This window comes from Trachurus japonicus, chromosome 9, assembly GCF_045865225.1.
Source record: "Trachurus japonicus isolate A0001 chromosome 9, Traja_1.0".
Classification (NCBI taxonomy): domain Eukaryota; kingdom Metazoa; phylum Chordata; class Actinopteri; order Carangiformes; family Carangidae; genus Trachurus; species Trachurus japonicus.
In genome coordinates this window covers 29,411,887-29,426,692 of record NC_140915.1, presented here as the reverse complement: position 1 = coordinate 29,426,692, position 14,806 = coordinate 29,411,887, and the positions used below count along the sequence as shown (strand labels likewise).

The window sequence follows — 14,806 nt, the reverse complement described above, 5'->3', positions numbered from 1 at the left end:
AGAGAGGGCTTAAGGAAGAGCATTGGGGAAAAAGGAGGAAAGTTTATCTTTAGTGAAGAGTTGTTTCTGAGAGCCCCAGATCTACGCCACAACGCAACAAACTTTTGCTCAATCCAAGCTGCACACTTCTGCAAACAATTAAGTGTTAACCCAAGAACTGTAAGTTGTTCGGGGAGAGATTGAGAGAAAGAGAGGGAGAGAGAGAGAGAAAGAGGAGAACGAAGGGGGGAGAGACTGGAGAGAGAAGGGTGCTTGTGCACAATTACAACAGGGATTTATGGCCTGAGAAACAATTTATAAATCACAGCGCCTGAGCTAATGTGCTCCAGATTGTCCTCCATGCAGCTGCAATTTTGGTCTGCGTGAAACGGCATAATAAACCTGGCTGGAGGACATGTTTGGGTGGGTGGGAGGGGGGCGAGGAGAAAAGTTGAGATTGTGGGTGGGGGCTGACGAGGGTGAGGCCGTGGGCTCCAAAAGTTTCTGAGGTGTTTCGAACAAAGAAACTGAGAAGTGTTTCTGTTCTCGTGTTTCTGGTGTTCAGATTTCGCTGAGGTGCAAATTCTGAGCGGCTAAGAAAAACATTTTAGCCTCTATAAATTCTCCCTAATGCAAATAATACTAATTAAAAGATGTTTGCTAAGGTAATAATGGGCCAACACAGTAGCTGGACAGCAAAAGCAATGAAACGCCTCCAAAACGAGAACTGTAACTGAATAATTACACAAGTTTCCACTGAGAAACAATTACAGTTTCTAGCCAGTTTTATGAGCTCATTGTGAAACTGCGAACGATACCCTGACAATAACACCCTGGACATGAGTGAAAATTAATTTTAGCTTATAACGAGAGAAGACAAATGTTGCAAACCGATCCTCTCATTGTGGCTGCAGGCTGGTGTGGAAGAAGAGATCGGATGTGCTGAGGGGAAGCCTGGGCTTTTGTGGCCACTCAGCCAACTGGCCCTGAACCTTGACCTCTAACCCTTCACCCTGGGGGGCAAACAAAGCTCTGAGTGACATCTGAAACTAGACACTCTGTGGGGAGAGAGTGTCTGGACAGGACTCAAATAACCCCATTAACTCTGCAGAAAAGATTTATGGCTTTTTTTTTTTCATTTCTTTTTTTTTTTTTTTGCCACTGCAAATCTCGAAGCTGAAGAGTTGCACAGAACTGTCAAAAATAATCAAGCAATTAGAGGTGCGCACCAAGTTGCATCTTGTTTACTTGCCAGTATCTCCATCTTGCACTAAGATAAGCAAAAATGTTCCATAATTAACGACTGCGAGTTGAGTTGTGATTAGCAGTGAGACACATATGCCAGCAGTTAGTGTGTAGCAAAATAAATTCTGCTTAATACGAGCAGCATGAAGCTAATCTTCAGGCGGGTTTAAGAGAGTCACTGATGCATATTCACTAGCAACACTGGTGGATTCTGTACAATGGATTACGTAAACATCTCCAGCATTAGTATACTGTAAACAAAAACAGAGAGAAAAGTTGATGGTAAATGTGCTGCGGTGAATGCGAGCCTCCGTCGCCAGAATGCTGAAAGCCAGTGTAGTATTTAAATCAGGCAAGGAGGGAGGAAGACTGGGCCAAGCATTCTGTAGCTCAGCTGTGAGGCTCTAAGCCGTTGCCCTAGGGTCTTTGTCCTGCCTTTCAGGGCAAGTCTGAGGTAGTCAAAGACCCTATTCATGACCGGCGCTCCCCCTGCCAACACACCCATACAGCCCCAGTCAAGTCAGCCGAGAGCTATAGAGCCTTCCCATTTCACACGAGAATCAGACCTGCCCCTAAAGCCTGCTTCAGGGATTTCCAATAGCCAGCCCCTCCAACCCATGTACAATTCAAACAAAAGGGCTCCTTGGCCTACTCCATGTCATATAGGGCTGATTAGATCTTTTTTCTAATGTAGCTACTCTAAATTTGAAGCAAATAAGTCAGTCACATTTGTAGGGATTTGGTACCCAGCCATGTAAATGGATGAGGGATTATGTCAGCGGAGGCGTGGAGCTGCCATCCGGTCGCGCTCCATCCATCGTTATCACCTGCTACATGATTCACCTCACGCTAATACACATCTTTCAAAGAACGAGTGAGAGAGAGAGACAGGGAGAGAGAGAGAGGGGGTAAACCAAAAAGCCCACCTGGGTCAATCAACTGATCACATCCCTGAACAAAGAAATCCAATCATCTGTGGCAGCCACAGGGGGAATCCCGCTCGTACTGAAGAGTGTCTCCTGTCTGAGGAGCACAAGGCCCTCAACCACAGCCATTACTCATAACTAATCAAGAGCACAACCTCATAATTTTAAATTGAGTAGAGAAGGTCAGGAAAGAGTGATGCATCCTGCGGCCAAGGCCCAATGTAAAAATATCAGCCCATCAGAGTTTCTGCTGCTTCTGCTGTTTATTCTAACAGGATCCACAAGTCTGGATGGAGATAAGGAGGCTACACATTTTAGATGACTTGTGCCTTTGCTGCGCTTTAATTAGGCCCGAGCGGCGAGTAGCACTCGCCCGAGGGGCTATTGAAATCGCGCTGTTTATTATTAGGCCCGAGCGGCGAGTAGCACTCGCCCGAGGGGCTATTGAAATCGCGTTGTTTTTTATTATTATTATTCTTATTATTCCGTCACCTAAATGCCCCAATTTGGCCCCTTTCCCGACTTCGAAAATGCGTGAACTTTTGCCCGGACGTCCGGCCTGATCCGAAATTCGATATATGTGGTGGTCGCACATGTCCGACGCGACATGGCGAAATAGCGCCCCCTACAAATTTTGAAAAGTCCCATAGACAATTTTGCTTACTTTGGCGTAGACCTACAAAATTCGCTACACATATGTATTATACCCAGATATGCAAAAAAGCCTCTTAATGTCATGGTGAAATCCCAACAGGAAGTCGGCCATTTTGATTTAGATTTTTCCCGCCTAAACTTAACTCCTCCCACAGCGTTCGCCCGATCAAGTTGAAATTAGGTACACCACATCTCCAGACCTAGCTGAGCTTATCTTGTGCTCCGTGAGTCCGTAGGTCAAAGGGCGTGGCTGCCAGCGCTCAATTCACTTTGGCGTGCTCGCCATGTAATACGATTGGCTCTCACGCCCACATACTTGATCGTAGACGCTTCAAACTTGGTGCAAAAATCTATGGCGAGACCCTGAACGATCCGACATATTATTTGCCTACGTCGCTCATAGCGCCCCCCGGTGGTAACAGGAAGTGAACTAAAATTCATTAAAAATACATAGTTCACCCAATCAACTCCATTCCACTTGTAAAACATGCAGAACCAGTTGGTGAAGCTACATTATGAAGACTGTGAAGCTACGAGTAATGGCGTCCCTGTGGGGGCGTGGCTACCATCAATTCCTCGCCATGAAAATACGTTTGGCTTTTTGATGGCTTTATTGAACTCGTATCATCATGAAACTTGATACACAGGTCCAGGGTGGAGACCTCTTCCATCTGATAGGGGTGTCGCTCATGTGGCCCCCTAGTGGAAACAGGAAGTGCGATTTTTTGCATCAACATTGTCCGATTTCCACGAAACTTCACATGTGTGATGAGGGACTGACCCTGAACACACCTGCACGCATCCCATTACTGCCCCCTAGTGGACGAACCTTTAACTGCTCATAACTCCCTCATGCTTTGTCCGATTTCCACGAAACTTCACATATGTGATGAGGGACTGACCCCGAACACACCTGCACACATCCCATTACTGCCCCCTGGTGGACGAACCTTTAACTGCTCATAACTCCCTCATGCTTTGTCCGATTCACTCCAAACTTCACACGAGTGATGAGGGGCCGCCCCTGAACGCACCACACCACATGCGGTGACTGCCCCCTGGTGGATGAACGAAACATTGCAATTTTGGCCTCCTTCCGGGTTTCTTCTCCATTTCTGCTCCGCGCCACAGCCCCGGCGTGCCTCAGGCCCCGCGGTGGCATGGGCGAGCGAGGGCCGATCATCGCCGCTTGCGGCTTTAATTATTATTATTATTATTCTTCTCCGCCTTCAAACCCCAATTTCGCCCCTTTCCCCAACTCGAAAATGCGTGAACTTTTTGCCGGACGTCCGGCTTCTTCCGAAATTCGATATTTTGTGCTGCTCGCGCATGTCCGACGCGAAATGGCGAAATAGCGCCCCCTACAAATTTTAAAAAGTCCCATAGACAATTTCGCTTACTTTGGCGTAGACCAACAAAATTCGGTACACATATGTACCATACCCAGATATACAAAAAAGCCTCTTAATGTCATGGTGAAATGTCAACAGGAAGTCGGCCATTTTGAATTGGTCGTTTTTGGCGCCAAATTAACTCGTCCGAAACGGTTCGCCCGACACGCTCCAAATTTGATAGACAACATCTTCAGACCTAGCTGAGTACAGCATGTGCTCCGTAGGTCAATACGTCAAAGGGCGTGGCTTCCAATGGGCGCCAAACATAGGCTCGATCGCCACCAACATTCGGTTGGCTGTCACGCCCACATGCTTTATCCTATCAACTTCAAACTTGAAGGAAATTATGGGGGTGAGTCACTGATTCGCCCGATATATCAATATCTCACTTTACTCAAAGCGCCCCCCGGTGGTAACAGGAAGTGACCATTTTTTACATTAAAATCTTTAACTCCTCCCACTAATTTCGCCCGATCTACTTCAAATTGCCTACAGGTTATCGAGATGCCATGCTGATCCAACCTTGTGCTCCATAGGTCTCTACGTCAAAGGGCGTGGCTTCTGCGGCCTTGCCAATTTTTGGCGACTTCATGTTTCCTCGCCATTTCACCTTCTAACAGCTCTAACGCCCACATACTTCATCCTATCAGCTTCAAACTTGCTGAAGATGATGATGGCTCCACCCTGAACGTTCCGCTGAATGGCACGCCCACTTTACTCAATGCGCCCCCCGGTGGTAACAGGAAGTGACCTGGTTTACACTTAACTTGTCCAATCGACTTCAAATTTTACATATTTGATGAGCCACTGCCCCTAAACACACCTACCCACATCTGGGTTCATACAAATGCGCCCCCTGGTGGTAACAGGAAGTGACCTGTTTTACATTTACATTGTCCGATTAACTTCAAACCTGACATGTGTGATCCTGGTCAGCCCCTGATCACACCTACCCACATCTGGATTCATACAAATGCGCCCCCTGGTGGTAACAGGAAGTGACCTGTTTTACATTTACATTGTCCGATTCACATCAAACGTCAGGGGCTTGATCCCGGTCAGCTCCTGAACGCCGCTACCCGCTTCTGGCTTCGTAGCGCCATCTAGTGGACGAACCGCACGTTGCGTTTTTCCACTCCCGCAGCGCTTTTTCGCCATTCTCGCTTCGCGCCACGGCCCCCGCACGCCTCAGGCCCCCGCGGTCGCATGGGTCGAGCGAGGGCCGATCATCGCCGCTTGCGGCTTTAATTGAATTTGATGCTCTGCAGAACATTGTGACTTCTTAACAAGTACAATTGGTTTATGAGGGTAACTGGGGGAAGTGAGGGCCACCCAAAGGTTAAGTTATTATCAATATTAGGGCAAGTGACCTGATCTCATGGGAAAACTGTTCTTATATGCAGGATATTTGACAAACAATTACACACTTTATGGACTTAACAAGGGTGTCTTTCAACATTAATGAACTGATTAAATGCTATTCAAAGCAGAGACTAAAACTCATCTTACTCTAAATTTCAAACAAAGTAGTTAAAATCGTGACTTACCCAATACGTCACAATATGATTGTAATCTATTTGTTCTGCTAAAAAACATGGGTATTTTGAAGAATATAAAATTAAGATATGCTTTATGTATGGCCATAAGAGAACACACTGATACAATTGATAGAAGAACTAAGCTAAAGCAACGTTGTACTTTCAAAACTACATGTCAGACAAACCTATTGAACTCAAAGAAAACTTGACGAAAGTAATCAGATATAAACACATGTGCTGCTTGTATGTACTGTATGTGTTACATATGGCATATGGCTGTCTTTAAGGTATATGTAGCCAAACACACTTACCCACCTTAGATTACAGATGACATTTCAGTGACATCAGCTTTACTGTCAGTCACATCTCTAAGTTTATATGCGTTTATATTTTGACATCATAAAGCCAAAGACAGATATGTGCTAAAAGTTACACTGTGTAAAACAGGAAGAGGTAAATTCATGTGTCATTTCTTATCATGCACGTAAGTTATAACGCTAACCCCAGAAACCATTAGATGGTTATGGTTTGTGTGCAGGGCGTCACACGTGTTTGCAAGTAAAATGTGTTGACGTGACATGTGTCTGTCAGGGGACATGGGCCGTACCAGCGGCCCAAACCTCGCTCCGACAGTACGGGGACAAACTCAGCGGGATGCAGCCCAACTGATTTATCACTCCAACAAGAAGAACAGCTGCTCTGCTCGCTGTCAACTAACCTCATCCTGGATGGATATCCATCCTCTCCTTAATTTAGTATGACCACTACAACCTCACTGATACTCCACACATTCTGTTACACATACTGACATGGCCTTTAACAGACCCTGAGCAGGGAGAGAGTGTTTCTATGCCCTGTACGTGAACTGAAGCGCAGCCTGATACAAATCTTAGTAGTACTGATGCTACGTGCATGATCTGATAGCCTCCTGCTGCCTGCTGATTGGGGCTGTGACTGTAAGGGAATGATGAGGCACTGCGGTCTACGGCGGAGGAGCTGTGCTCTGTGGGAGACAGAATCCCTCTGATAAGTGAGTGCCTCACGGTCTGGAAGCCGGCCCACCTCGGGATAACAGGCAAAAGGGATAGCAGGACCCATATCTGCCCCAGTTTATGCTCCCACCACCACATCTCATCAACAATCTCTCCTCCTGCCTGCTCTCTCTCTCTCTCTCCTGCTGCCTGCAGTGCTTAAACTGAAAACAGCTGCTTGGAATACCAGACTGATGAAACCCTGTTTAGAGCATTTTCTTTTTCTTCCTGCTGTACAATCACGTTTTATTAGCATGGAGTGAAGCATTTAAGGTACAATTATGGAGGGAAAACATTTCTTTATGTGAGCTAAACAGTAGTGGTTATAGCTATGAAAGGGCCACATACACTTACACCACCACAGTTCACTCCCCCCCTCTGACGCCCCCCCACACCCCCGCTGTTGCATCAGTTAGTGTGGCTGCAAGCAAAAGCTAGTTTCACTATCGGTTAATCTGAGGGGCTGAAATTGTTGTAATAATCAATTAACTGATAAGATGATCAACAGAAAATTGATCTGGAACTATTTTCATTTTCAATTTATCAGCACATTTTAAAAACAAACAGTTTCTATATAGCTATAAGTATTTATAGTTGTTTTTTTTATATATCTTGAGGTTATTGTGTGTTGGTGAACACATCACAGACAGAGGCTTTTTAAAAGAGGTTTTTCTACTACTACGGAATTTTACACGCCAAAATTAATGAAAATAATCATTAGTTGAAGCCATTCTCTCACTAACAGACCAACAGGCCATTAATCAGGCTTATAATATATGATGACACAAGAAGAGAAAAAAAGCTTGGAGAGGTTGGATGATTAACCCTGGATCAGGAACAGTTTGAGGAGTGCAGTCACCTGGGAGGGAGACAGATCTCCTGATAAAATCCTGGGGCCCACCCCTCCCCCTCTTACACCCAGACTCCACATTAATACCACAGAACAGACATGACTAAACTGGTATTCATGTGACACATGATACACGTCTCCACCTCCCACACCTGCATCACCCCATTCTTGGCAAGAAAAAAAAAACTTTTGTTACTTTAAAGACAGCAGCACTTTAAAATCCCACGTCCTTACACCTGAATTTCCTTGCATTTAAGTCTCACCATGGCTCAACACTGCAAAGACCATTCACCGCGCAAGGATCAAAATTGTTCATAAGCAGAGACAGAGCAGAACATGACTTGCAGCTTCCTCTATAAATAGCGAGATATCTTTTCAGTAAGTGATACACTATAATATCTAACTCTGCAACAGGGTTGTTTTGTTGTTCGACACGGTCAACAACATCTTCTAAAAGGTCTCAAAGGTGAGAAGAAAGGCCGAGATTCTGGAGAGAACTCAGGTGTTGCTAGAGATGTTCACCTTTGGCCAACCGCCTCACAAATTCGCCCCAAATTTCACAGGGAAAAGCAATGTAGCAAACCCCGCGCAGCAGCTCTGGCCAAACATAGCAAATGAGAAAAACACATAAATTGATAAAAACACATTTACACACATATTCATCTTGGCACATCAAAGGGATTCATTGATGTCACTGAACATGGGGAGTCTGCGGCTGGAGAGGGGAGATGTTGGTTATCCATTCCTCAAAGGGTGCTGAGATGCTCCTGATGGGCCCTGCGCTCGAGAGCCAAAGAGCGCTATAAACAGAATTTCTAATGTCAGGCGGAAGGGTGGGCGGGTGGGTTAGGTAGTGAACTAGCAGGCTATGGGGTAGCAGGAGGAATTGACGCCAGCTCATGCCTTCCACAGAGACCGAAGAGGGAAGGATACAGACCAGGACTGACACCATTTCACACAGCTCCACTACACAAGCGATGGTACGAAGCGAACATGAGCACAAAATGCACGCTCCTGTAAAAGCTCCATACCACAGGTTCTATGTGAAGCTGCTGAAGATTATAGGCTGTTTACACAGTCAGTGATTTATAGATGTAAAGGCAGATAAAGTGGAACATTAGAAACATGGTAATTTAATTACAACTGTAAACTGGTTTGGTTTGTGTTTCACTAATTAGACCTGACCTTGTTCAACCCTGTGTAATATGCAAGTAATTGCTGATGTTTAGATATGTAGTAATTGACAATGAATCAATTCAGATGACTCGATTCTGAAATGTTAAATTACATCTAAACAGCTCGCCCTTCTTCTCAAACTAATTCAACATTATTTTAATATTTCAAAACATTTTTCTTTTGCCAATTTTAATTTAATTTCCTACAGCCGGAGCAATGAGTTCATTATCAACCTGAATCGCTCCGGGAAAGAGCTCTTAGCCAGCGATGGCATTTCTGCGGTTACATGCGATCTGTTCCTAATTGAACAGTGCCACTAAATTGATGTAGATGTGTTTGCCTTTGAAGAAAAAATCTTTTAAAAACTATAAACCTAGTCAAAAAATGTTAGCTCTGTTGACACAGCCCTTGGTTGAAAAAATATTTGCGTGCCAACGTTCAGGAATACAACACTGAGGGTTGTCAGGATGTGAGCGCCGTACACTGTTCCCTCTGTTGCACAAAGTATCCACATTGCCTCACCTGAACGCCCCCACCCCCCCCACCCTCTCCCACCCCCACAACTCACACACTCACACTGCACACACACAAACGTGCAGCACGCATGGATGCATATGTGTGCATTCACCGACACACACACACACATGTGCAGCAAGGTGAGTGAAATGGCCAAGTGAGCCACCTGATGAAAAGACACCTCAACACAAACAGGCTTTGCTTATGCAGGGAGAGGCCCTTTTATTCAGCGGGACAATGTCTGTGTTGACTTTTCTTTGTCTGCACATTTTTAAGCACCAAAAGCAGCAGAAAGAATGGAAAAAAAAGAAGTCAGAAAGGCATGCAACCGTGGCCACCGACATGTTCAGACTTATACAAACTCTCCATTCATATCTCAATCTCAAACAATTTTCTATTCAACAATCATGCTCGGGAGTTCGAGTGTCTCGCTGCGTATTTGATGAAGATATATTTGAGCGGCCAACCTCGCTCTCGCTCACTTGCCACCTCTCACACACAAGAGGCATTTCACTCTTTAGTGATGATGATGATGTACTAACAGAGTTATCTCAAAGTGCTGATGAGGCTGACAAGCGATGGCGTCAAGCGTCAAGTGTGTGTTCATCAATTAAATCTTGCACCAGTCCGTCACTACGGGAACAATGCAGCGATAATCACATCAATGAATCGACAAACAATAAGCGGGATTTGTCAGGCTGACTATGTAGGAAAATGAAAAAAAAAAAAAACCCTCTCTGGCTCCGTAGCCCCACAGCAGGCAGAAGTCTGGTGGAACATCTCTGCAAACATAAAACCTCCTCCTCAGCTCTCGGTGGATTACAGCGGAATGTCAGCTCCACGCAGGCTTTAAATCAGTTATGCTTGGCCCTCGGGGGAACTTTGTGCTGATCCCATGTAGGCCTGTCTCTCATTGCTCATGATAGGGTTGCCACATCCAAATTTAAAAGTTCGGGCCTCAAATCCTTCATCATGCAGCACATTGCAGAGTCAAATCACAGCACGACGACTCTTGTGCAACATCTCCTATCTATTATTTAGCATTTGCCTTCTTTTAAATCCTAGCATGTACGGGGTATACTGCTTTATTATTACACAAAAAGTACACAAAAGATGTCAGGCCTGTAGGGGAGGTGTAAATAGACACATGCAGGAAATGTAAAAATATAGCCAGACACACACACTGCCCTGTGTGTAATTACAAAAATATTTACCTTGCTACAGAACGAAGCTGCTGCTCCACCTGGAAATAAAAGCCACTGGACTCTGTCGTCTGGTATTTAATCACATGATGTGGGTGAGAGGCATAACTTTAATGTGTCTCACGCAGCACAAGTGCAACCACATACTACGCCACAAAAACAAATCTATCATTCCCAGCGGGGCTTTGCGAGACACACAATATAATATATCTGTTTGCTGGCACTGGCATTGTCCGTATCTCAAGACCAGAGAGGTGACGACACAAACGAGGTGAGGTTACCCTGTGGGCACATTTCTATCCAGCCAGTAAATCAGCATATCCCACAGGATGATGCTGCATGATAAATCTAACTGTAGAGCTCATTACTTAAACTAAGTTGTTGGGCTGATGTGTGTTTGAGCCACTGGTAAATATCATCCAGTAAATCTGACTTTATTCAGCTTCACAGGTGTAAACAAACCGGCCCCAGAGCTTTTACTGGGTTCTGAGTCGAACCTCTCATCAATCAAATCCACTGCCCTCTCACTATAGCCATGAGCACAGAGCAATATGGAGACCTTGAGACATCTGCTAAGTATGCCAGCTATTGTCTGCCTGCTTGTTTTCTGCCACGGTGATGATTGACACAGTCAGCTCACTCTGTCCCATTGACCTCATTCTTTTTTTTTTCTAATATGGGGGATTATACCTTCGAATTTTAAATCCTCTCCAATTATTTGTTATTTTGCCTTGAGGAAAGTCCATTTAATTTTAACTTTGTTTTGTTGGACAAAAAAAAAACACAAGTAAAGTGAGAGTCTTTCATACCACAGACACAAGACAAAACAAAGCAGAGACTAGATAATAGACGACTCTGAATGCCAAAAAAAAAGATGTTCCCTGCAAAAATCCACCAGGAAAAGCAAAAAATATAATAACGACATTATTCCAACTAAACTCTGGTGGCCAGATGCAACAAGGTGGACGATCTACACAGCGACATGTATCACCTAGCGTGAGCAGAGTAGCCATTTAGTTAATGAGCCCCAATGGAGACCTCCAATGAAGCCATCAAGACTGCTCAGAATAACAATGGTCAACTAACGCCTTTCTAATTGAATGGAAGATACAGGGAGGCGAGGGGAGCGGGCCTGAACAGTGAAAAGGAGACAGAAAAAAGGGGGGTGGAGGAGGAGGAGGTGGTGGTGGAGGGGGTCTTTTCAGTCAGATGCCTGCCAGGCCTTAACGAAAGTACTTGTTTTTTGGGGCGGAGGGGTGGGGTTGGGTGCTGTGGTGGGGGCGGGGGGGCATGACAGGCATTGGGGGATGGACAAGCTTGGGAGGAACAGCTCTCCAGCAGGGATTATTTCAAGGAAGTTTGCATAGTCCCATTTAAATTTGTATTTCACGAGCTGCCATTCCAAACAGTGTGGGTTACATTTAAATGTCTGGAATCAGTGTCCGTGGTCACTTTGCGGATCACACTCTCTGACCTCAGCGTGGCCTTTTTCCCCCATGCACCTTCTTGTGACTTCATTAGTCATGTTTTCTTCATTGCCAACTGGTGTGAAATTATTGTAAAGTCTCGGCGCTTGACTTCAGCCCTCTGCTAGCCATGCTAAAAAAGCAAGACGCTCTCCACAATGGAAAAGAAGCTGTTGCACAGAAACAGCAAACAAACCAGTGGAACACTTGATATCAAACATTGTGAGCATGTTACAACTTCACGTACAAGCGGTGTGATGCAACCATGCAACAAGTCCATGAATCACTACAGTCTCAAACGAACCAACAACACAGGCTCACAACTGTCACCCAAATCTAGTCTGAGGACAACGGCTGTCATGGTCTGGGCAGTGAAATGCCTCCCATGTGTGTCAAAGTGAAGTATTACATTGTTAATACTGTAGGATAGTACTTATTTTCAGTTTCTTGCAGAGCATGTTTAAAAAAAAAAGATGTTATCATACAAACAAAAGAAATGACTCCCTTGAAACACTTTAAAAATATCATATCATTGTAAAATAAAATTTAGATAAGTGTTGGCATCTATAGTGCAAAATATAAGTTCCTCTAGGAGAGTAACAGTGGCAGCACATGAGATAAACCCAGCTTTAGTAAGACAAGGTCACTGTGTAAAGTATATAATCAACATCCACTGATAGCAGTGCGCAGTATTTTCGGCAAGAAACTGCCATAAATCCTTCAAAATAAGAATAGAATAACTAATTTGTCTGAACTTTGAGCCGAATGAGGGGTTGTCAAATGCACGCCTTGTCGAGGGGTGGGTGGCAGAGGAGAAATTTATATCCCCAAAAAGAACAAAGAAGTAGTTAGTACTCCTTGAGAGGCCACTCGGAGGGAATATGGCGGTCTGGCAGTGCACAAGGAACTTTTACGCACGGCCAAAGTTTTTTTTCTCTCTTCTTCTTCTTCTCCTTCTGGTTTTTTTTCACGCTGAGCGCGAGTGAATAAAGAAAAGAGAGCAAAGAGTGACATTTCCACAGCGGCACTTACTGTTCTGGCGCTGGGGGACAGTGAACCGTTGGATAGGTAGGGGTTGCTGAGGTCTGGGATCATGAGAAACGGGTAGCCTGGATAGTGAGGACTCTTAAAAAAGCCACCATCTTGCTGCCTCCTCAGTGCTGCAGGGATAAAAGACAAGTCAGGGTTAATAAAAGCACAAAAGCTGCATGATCACCGGACACTGCATTTAAAAAAAAAAACTTGTGCGAATGCCTTTACGGTTTTGTTGATTTATTTTTTTTACCTTCACTGAAGTAGTCTCTTGTTTTCTCATAACTTTCTAAGTCGGGTCTGGCTCGGGGGCGCCTCTCTGCTTGCTGACAAGGAGAGAACACACACACACACACACGGAGGGGAAGAAACTATTGAAACTTTCAACACCATTAAATCACATCTGTCTTAATGCTGTGAGCCGCGTGGAGCACATTGTCTCCGTGCAGCGTGTCCTCACCTCGGAGTCTGACGAGCTGCTGTTGTTTTCCGACTCGTTGACTAAGGAGGACTTCACATCATCCAAATCCCTTTCCGCGGATACATTCTCCGATATCTTTTCCTCCTGCTCCCCTTCGTCTTTAAACGAGATCATTTCATCGTTGGCCCCCAAGTCATCCCCACCACCTCCGTTGAGCTGTGGCATTTTGGCAGAGCGGTGGGTGTTTTTGTTTTGTTTGTGTTTTTAACGAGGAGGAAAAAACAGTCGCAACAATATTTGACTTTATATCAGATGAGCGTAGTCCAAGCGAGCCACTGGAGGAGTGAACCAACTTACAACACACTGTTCATGTTTCAAAACTCCCTTTTCATCCTCTAAACGTGGTCCCCAGGTCCATGGCGAGCACTGCAACAACAATAATCCACAGTTGGAAGTTACAGCAGAGCCGCAGAGGGGAGATATCGATGAATCTTTGGCGTTAGTGGCCGGATGCGCAGCAACTTGGCAAAGTTTGGTCTCCTTCGCAGCTTGTGGACAACTTGTGGCCCCTGCGTTTGTCTCTCCTTGTTGCGCTGCAGAGGAATGGGACTCTCTCCTCCTCTTACAGATCCCGGGAACCACATAAACTAAAACAAAACCAAAAAAAAAGTCCACGCGAAGGGGGAAGGTTACTCAAGAAAAAGAAACACGTCCGATTTCATCTCCTAGTATCCATGCGTAAGAAAACAATGGCTCGAGTGAGCAGAAAAAAAAAGGAAAGAAAGAAAAAACACGCGACGGTTGCTGCAGTTTTCTTCACTTGCTTCCCCCACAACCACTTCCACAAGTTTGAGGCGACGCAATGTCGTTTTCCCAAACAAACCAAGGGATTAAACAAAAAATAAAATAAAAAGAGAGAAATAAAAACCCGGTGCGAAGAGAGAAATATTTTTTCAGCTGGACGTGCTCTCCCTTTCCCTCCACATTGCTGCCGGGGAATGCGCCCTGAAAACTACTTGGTTGTTCAAGTGGAAGAAAAGCGCAGCCTGTCCGAAGAGGAGGAGTTAGTACTGAAAGCCGACACTTAATTCACCACCATGTAGATCAGCTATTCTTAACCCTCAAGCCACCAACGCACTGCCACCGCAACAGACAATGAAATGATCGAGGGCATTTTAACACAACAGAGGAGGTTTGTAGCACGGAGTGACCGAATAATGAATGGCACAGTTTTGATTTAGCCTATTGTTATTTTTATTACCACTATTATTAGTGTTATTAGTATTATCAGTAGGGTATAAGTTGTAGTCACAATTCTAATTATCATTATTGTTATAATATCACAGGTCAATAAAGTGAGAATATGCATAGGTGTT

At 44.8% G+C, this 14,806-nt stretch overlaps 1 protein-coding gene across 2 annotated transcripts in view; it reads right to left on the bottom strand.

The window, feature by feature from the left end:
- Positions 1-14,432, bottom strand: part of tcf7l1b (transcription factor 7 like 1b) — a 35,942-nt gene extending 21,510 nt beyond the window's left edge. For both annotated transcript variants that reach the window (XM_085787246.1, XM_085787247.1), the window contains exons 1-3: positions 13,470-14,432; positions 13,263-13,335; positions 13,010-13,137 (exon numbers count right to left, since the gene is read on the bottom strand). In XM_085787246.1, coding sequence (XP_085643372.1) covers positions 13,010-13,137; positions 13,263-13,335; positions 13,470-13,655 — 387 coding nt within the window. In that variant the 5' untranslated portion in view covers positions 13,656-14,432. The remainder of the gene's footprint in view (positions 1-13,009; positions 13,138-13,262; positions 13,336-13,469) is intronic.
- Between the last annotated feature and the right edge of the window lie 374 nt (positions 14,433-14,806).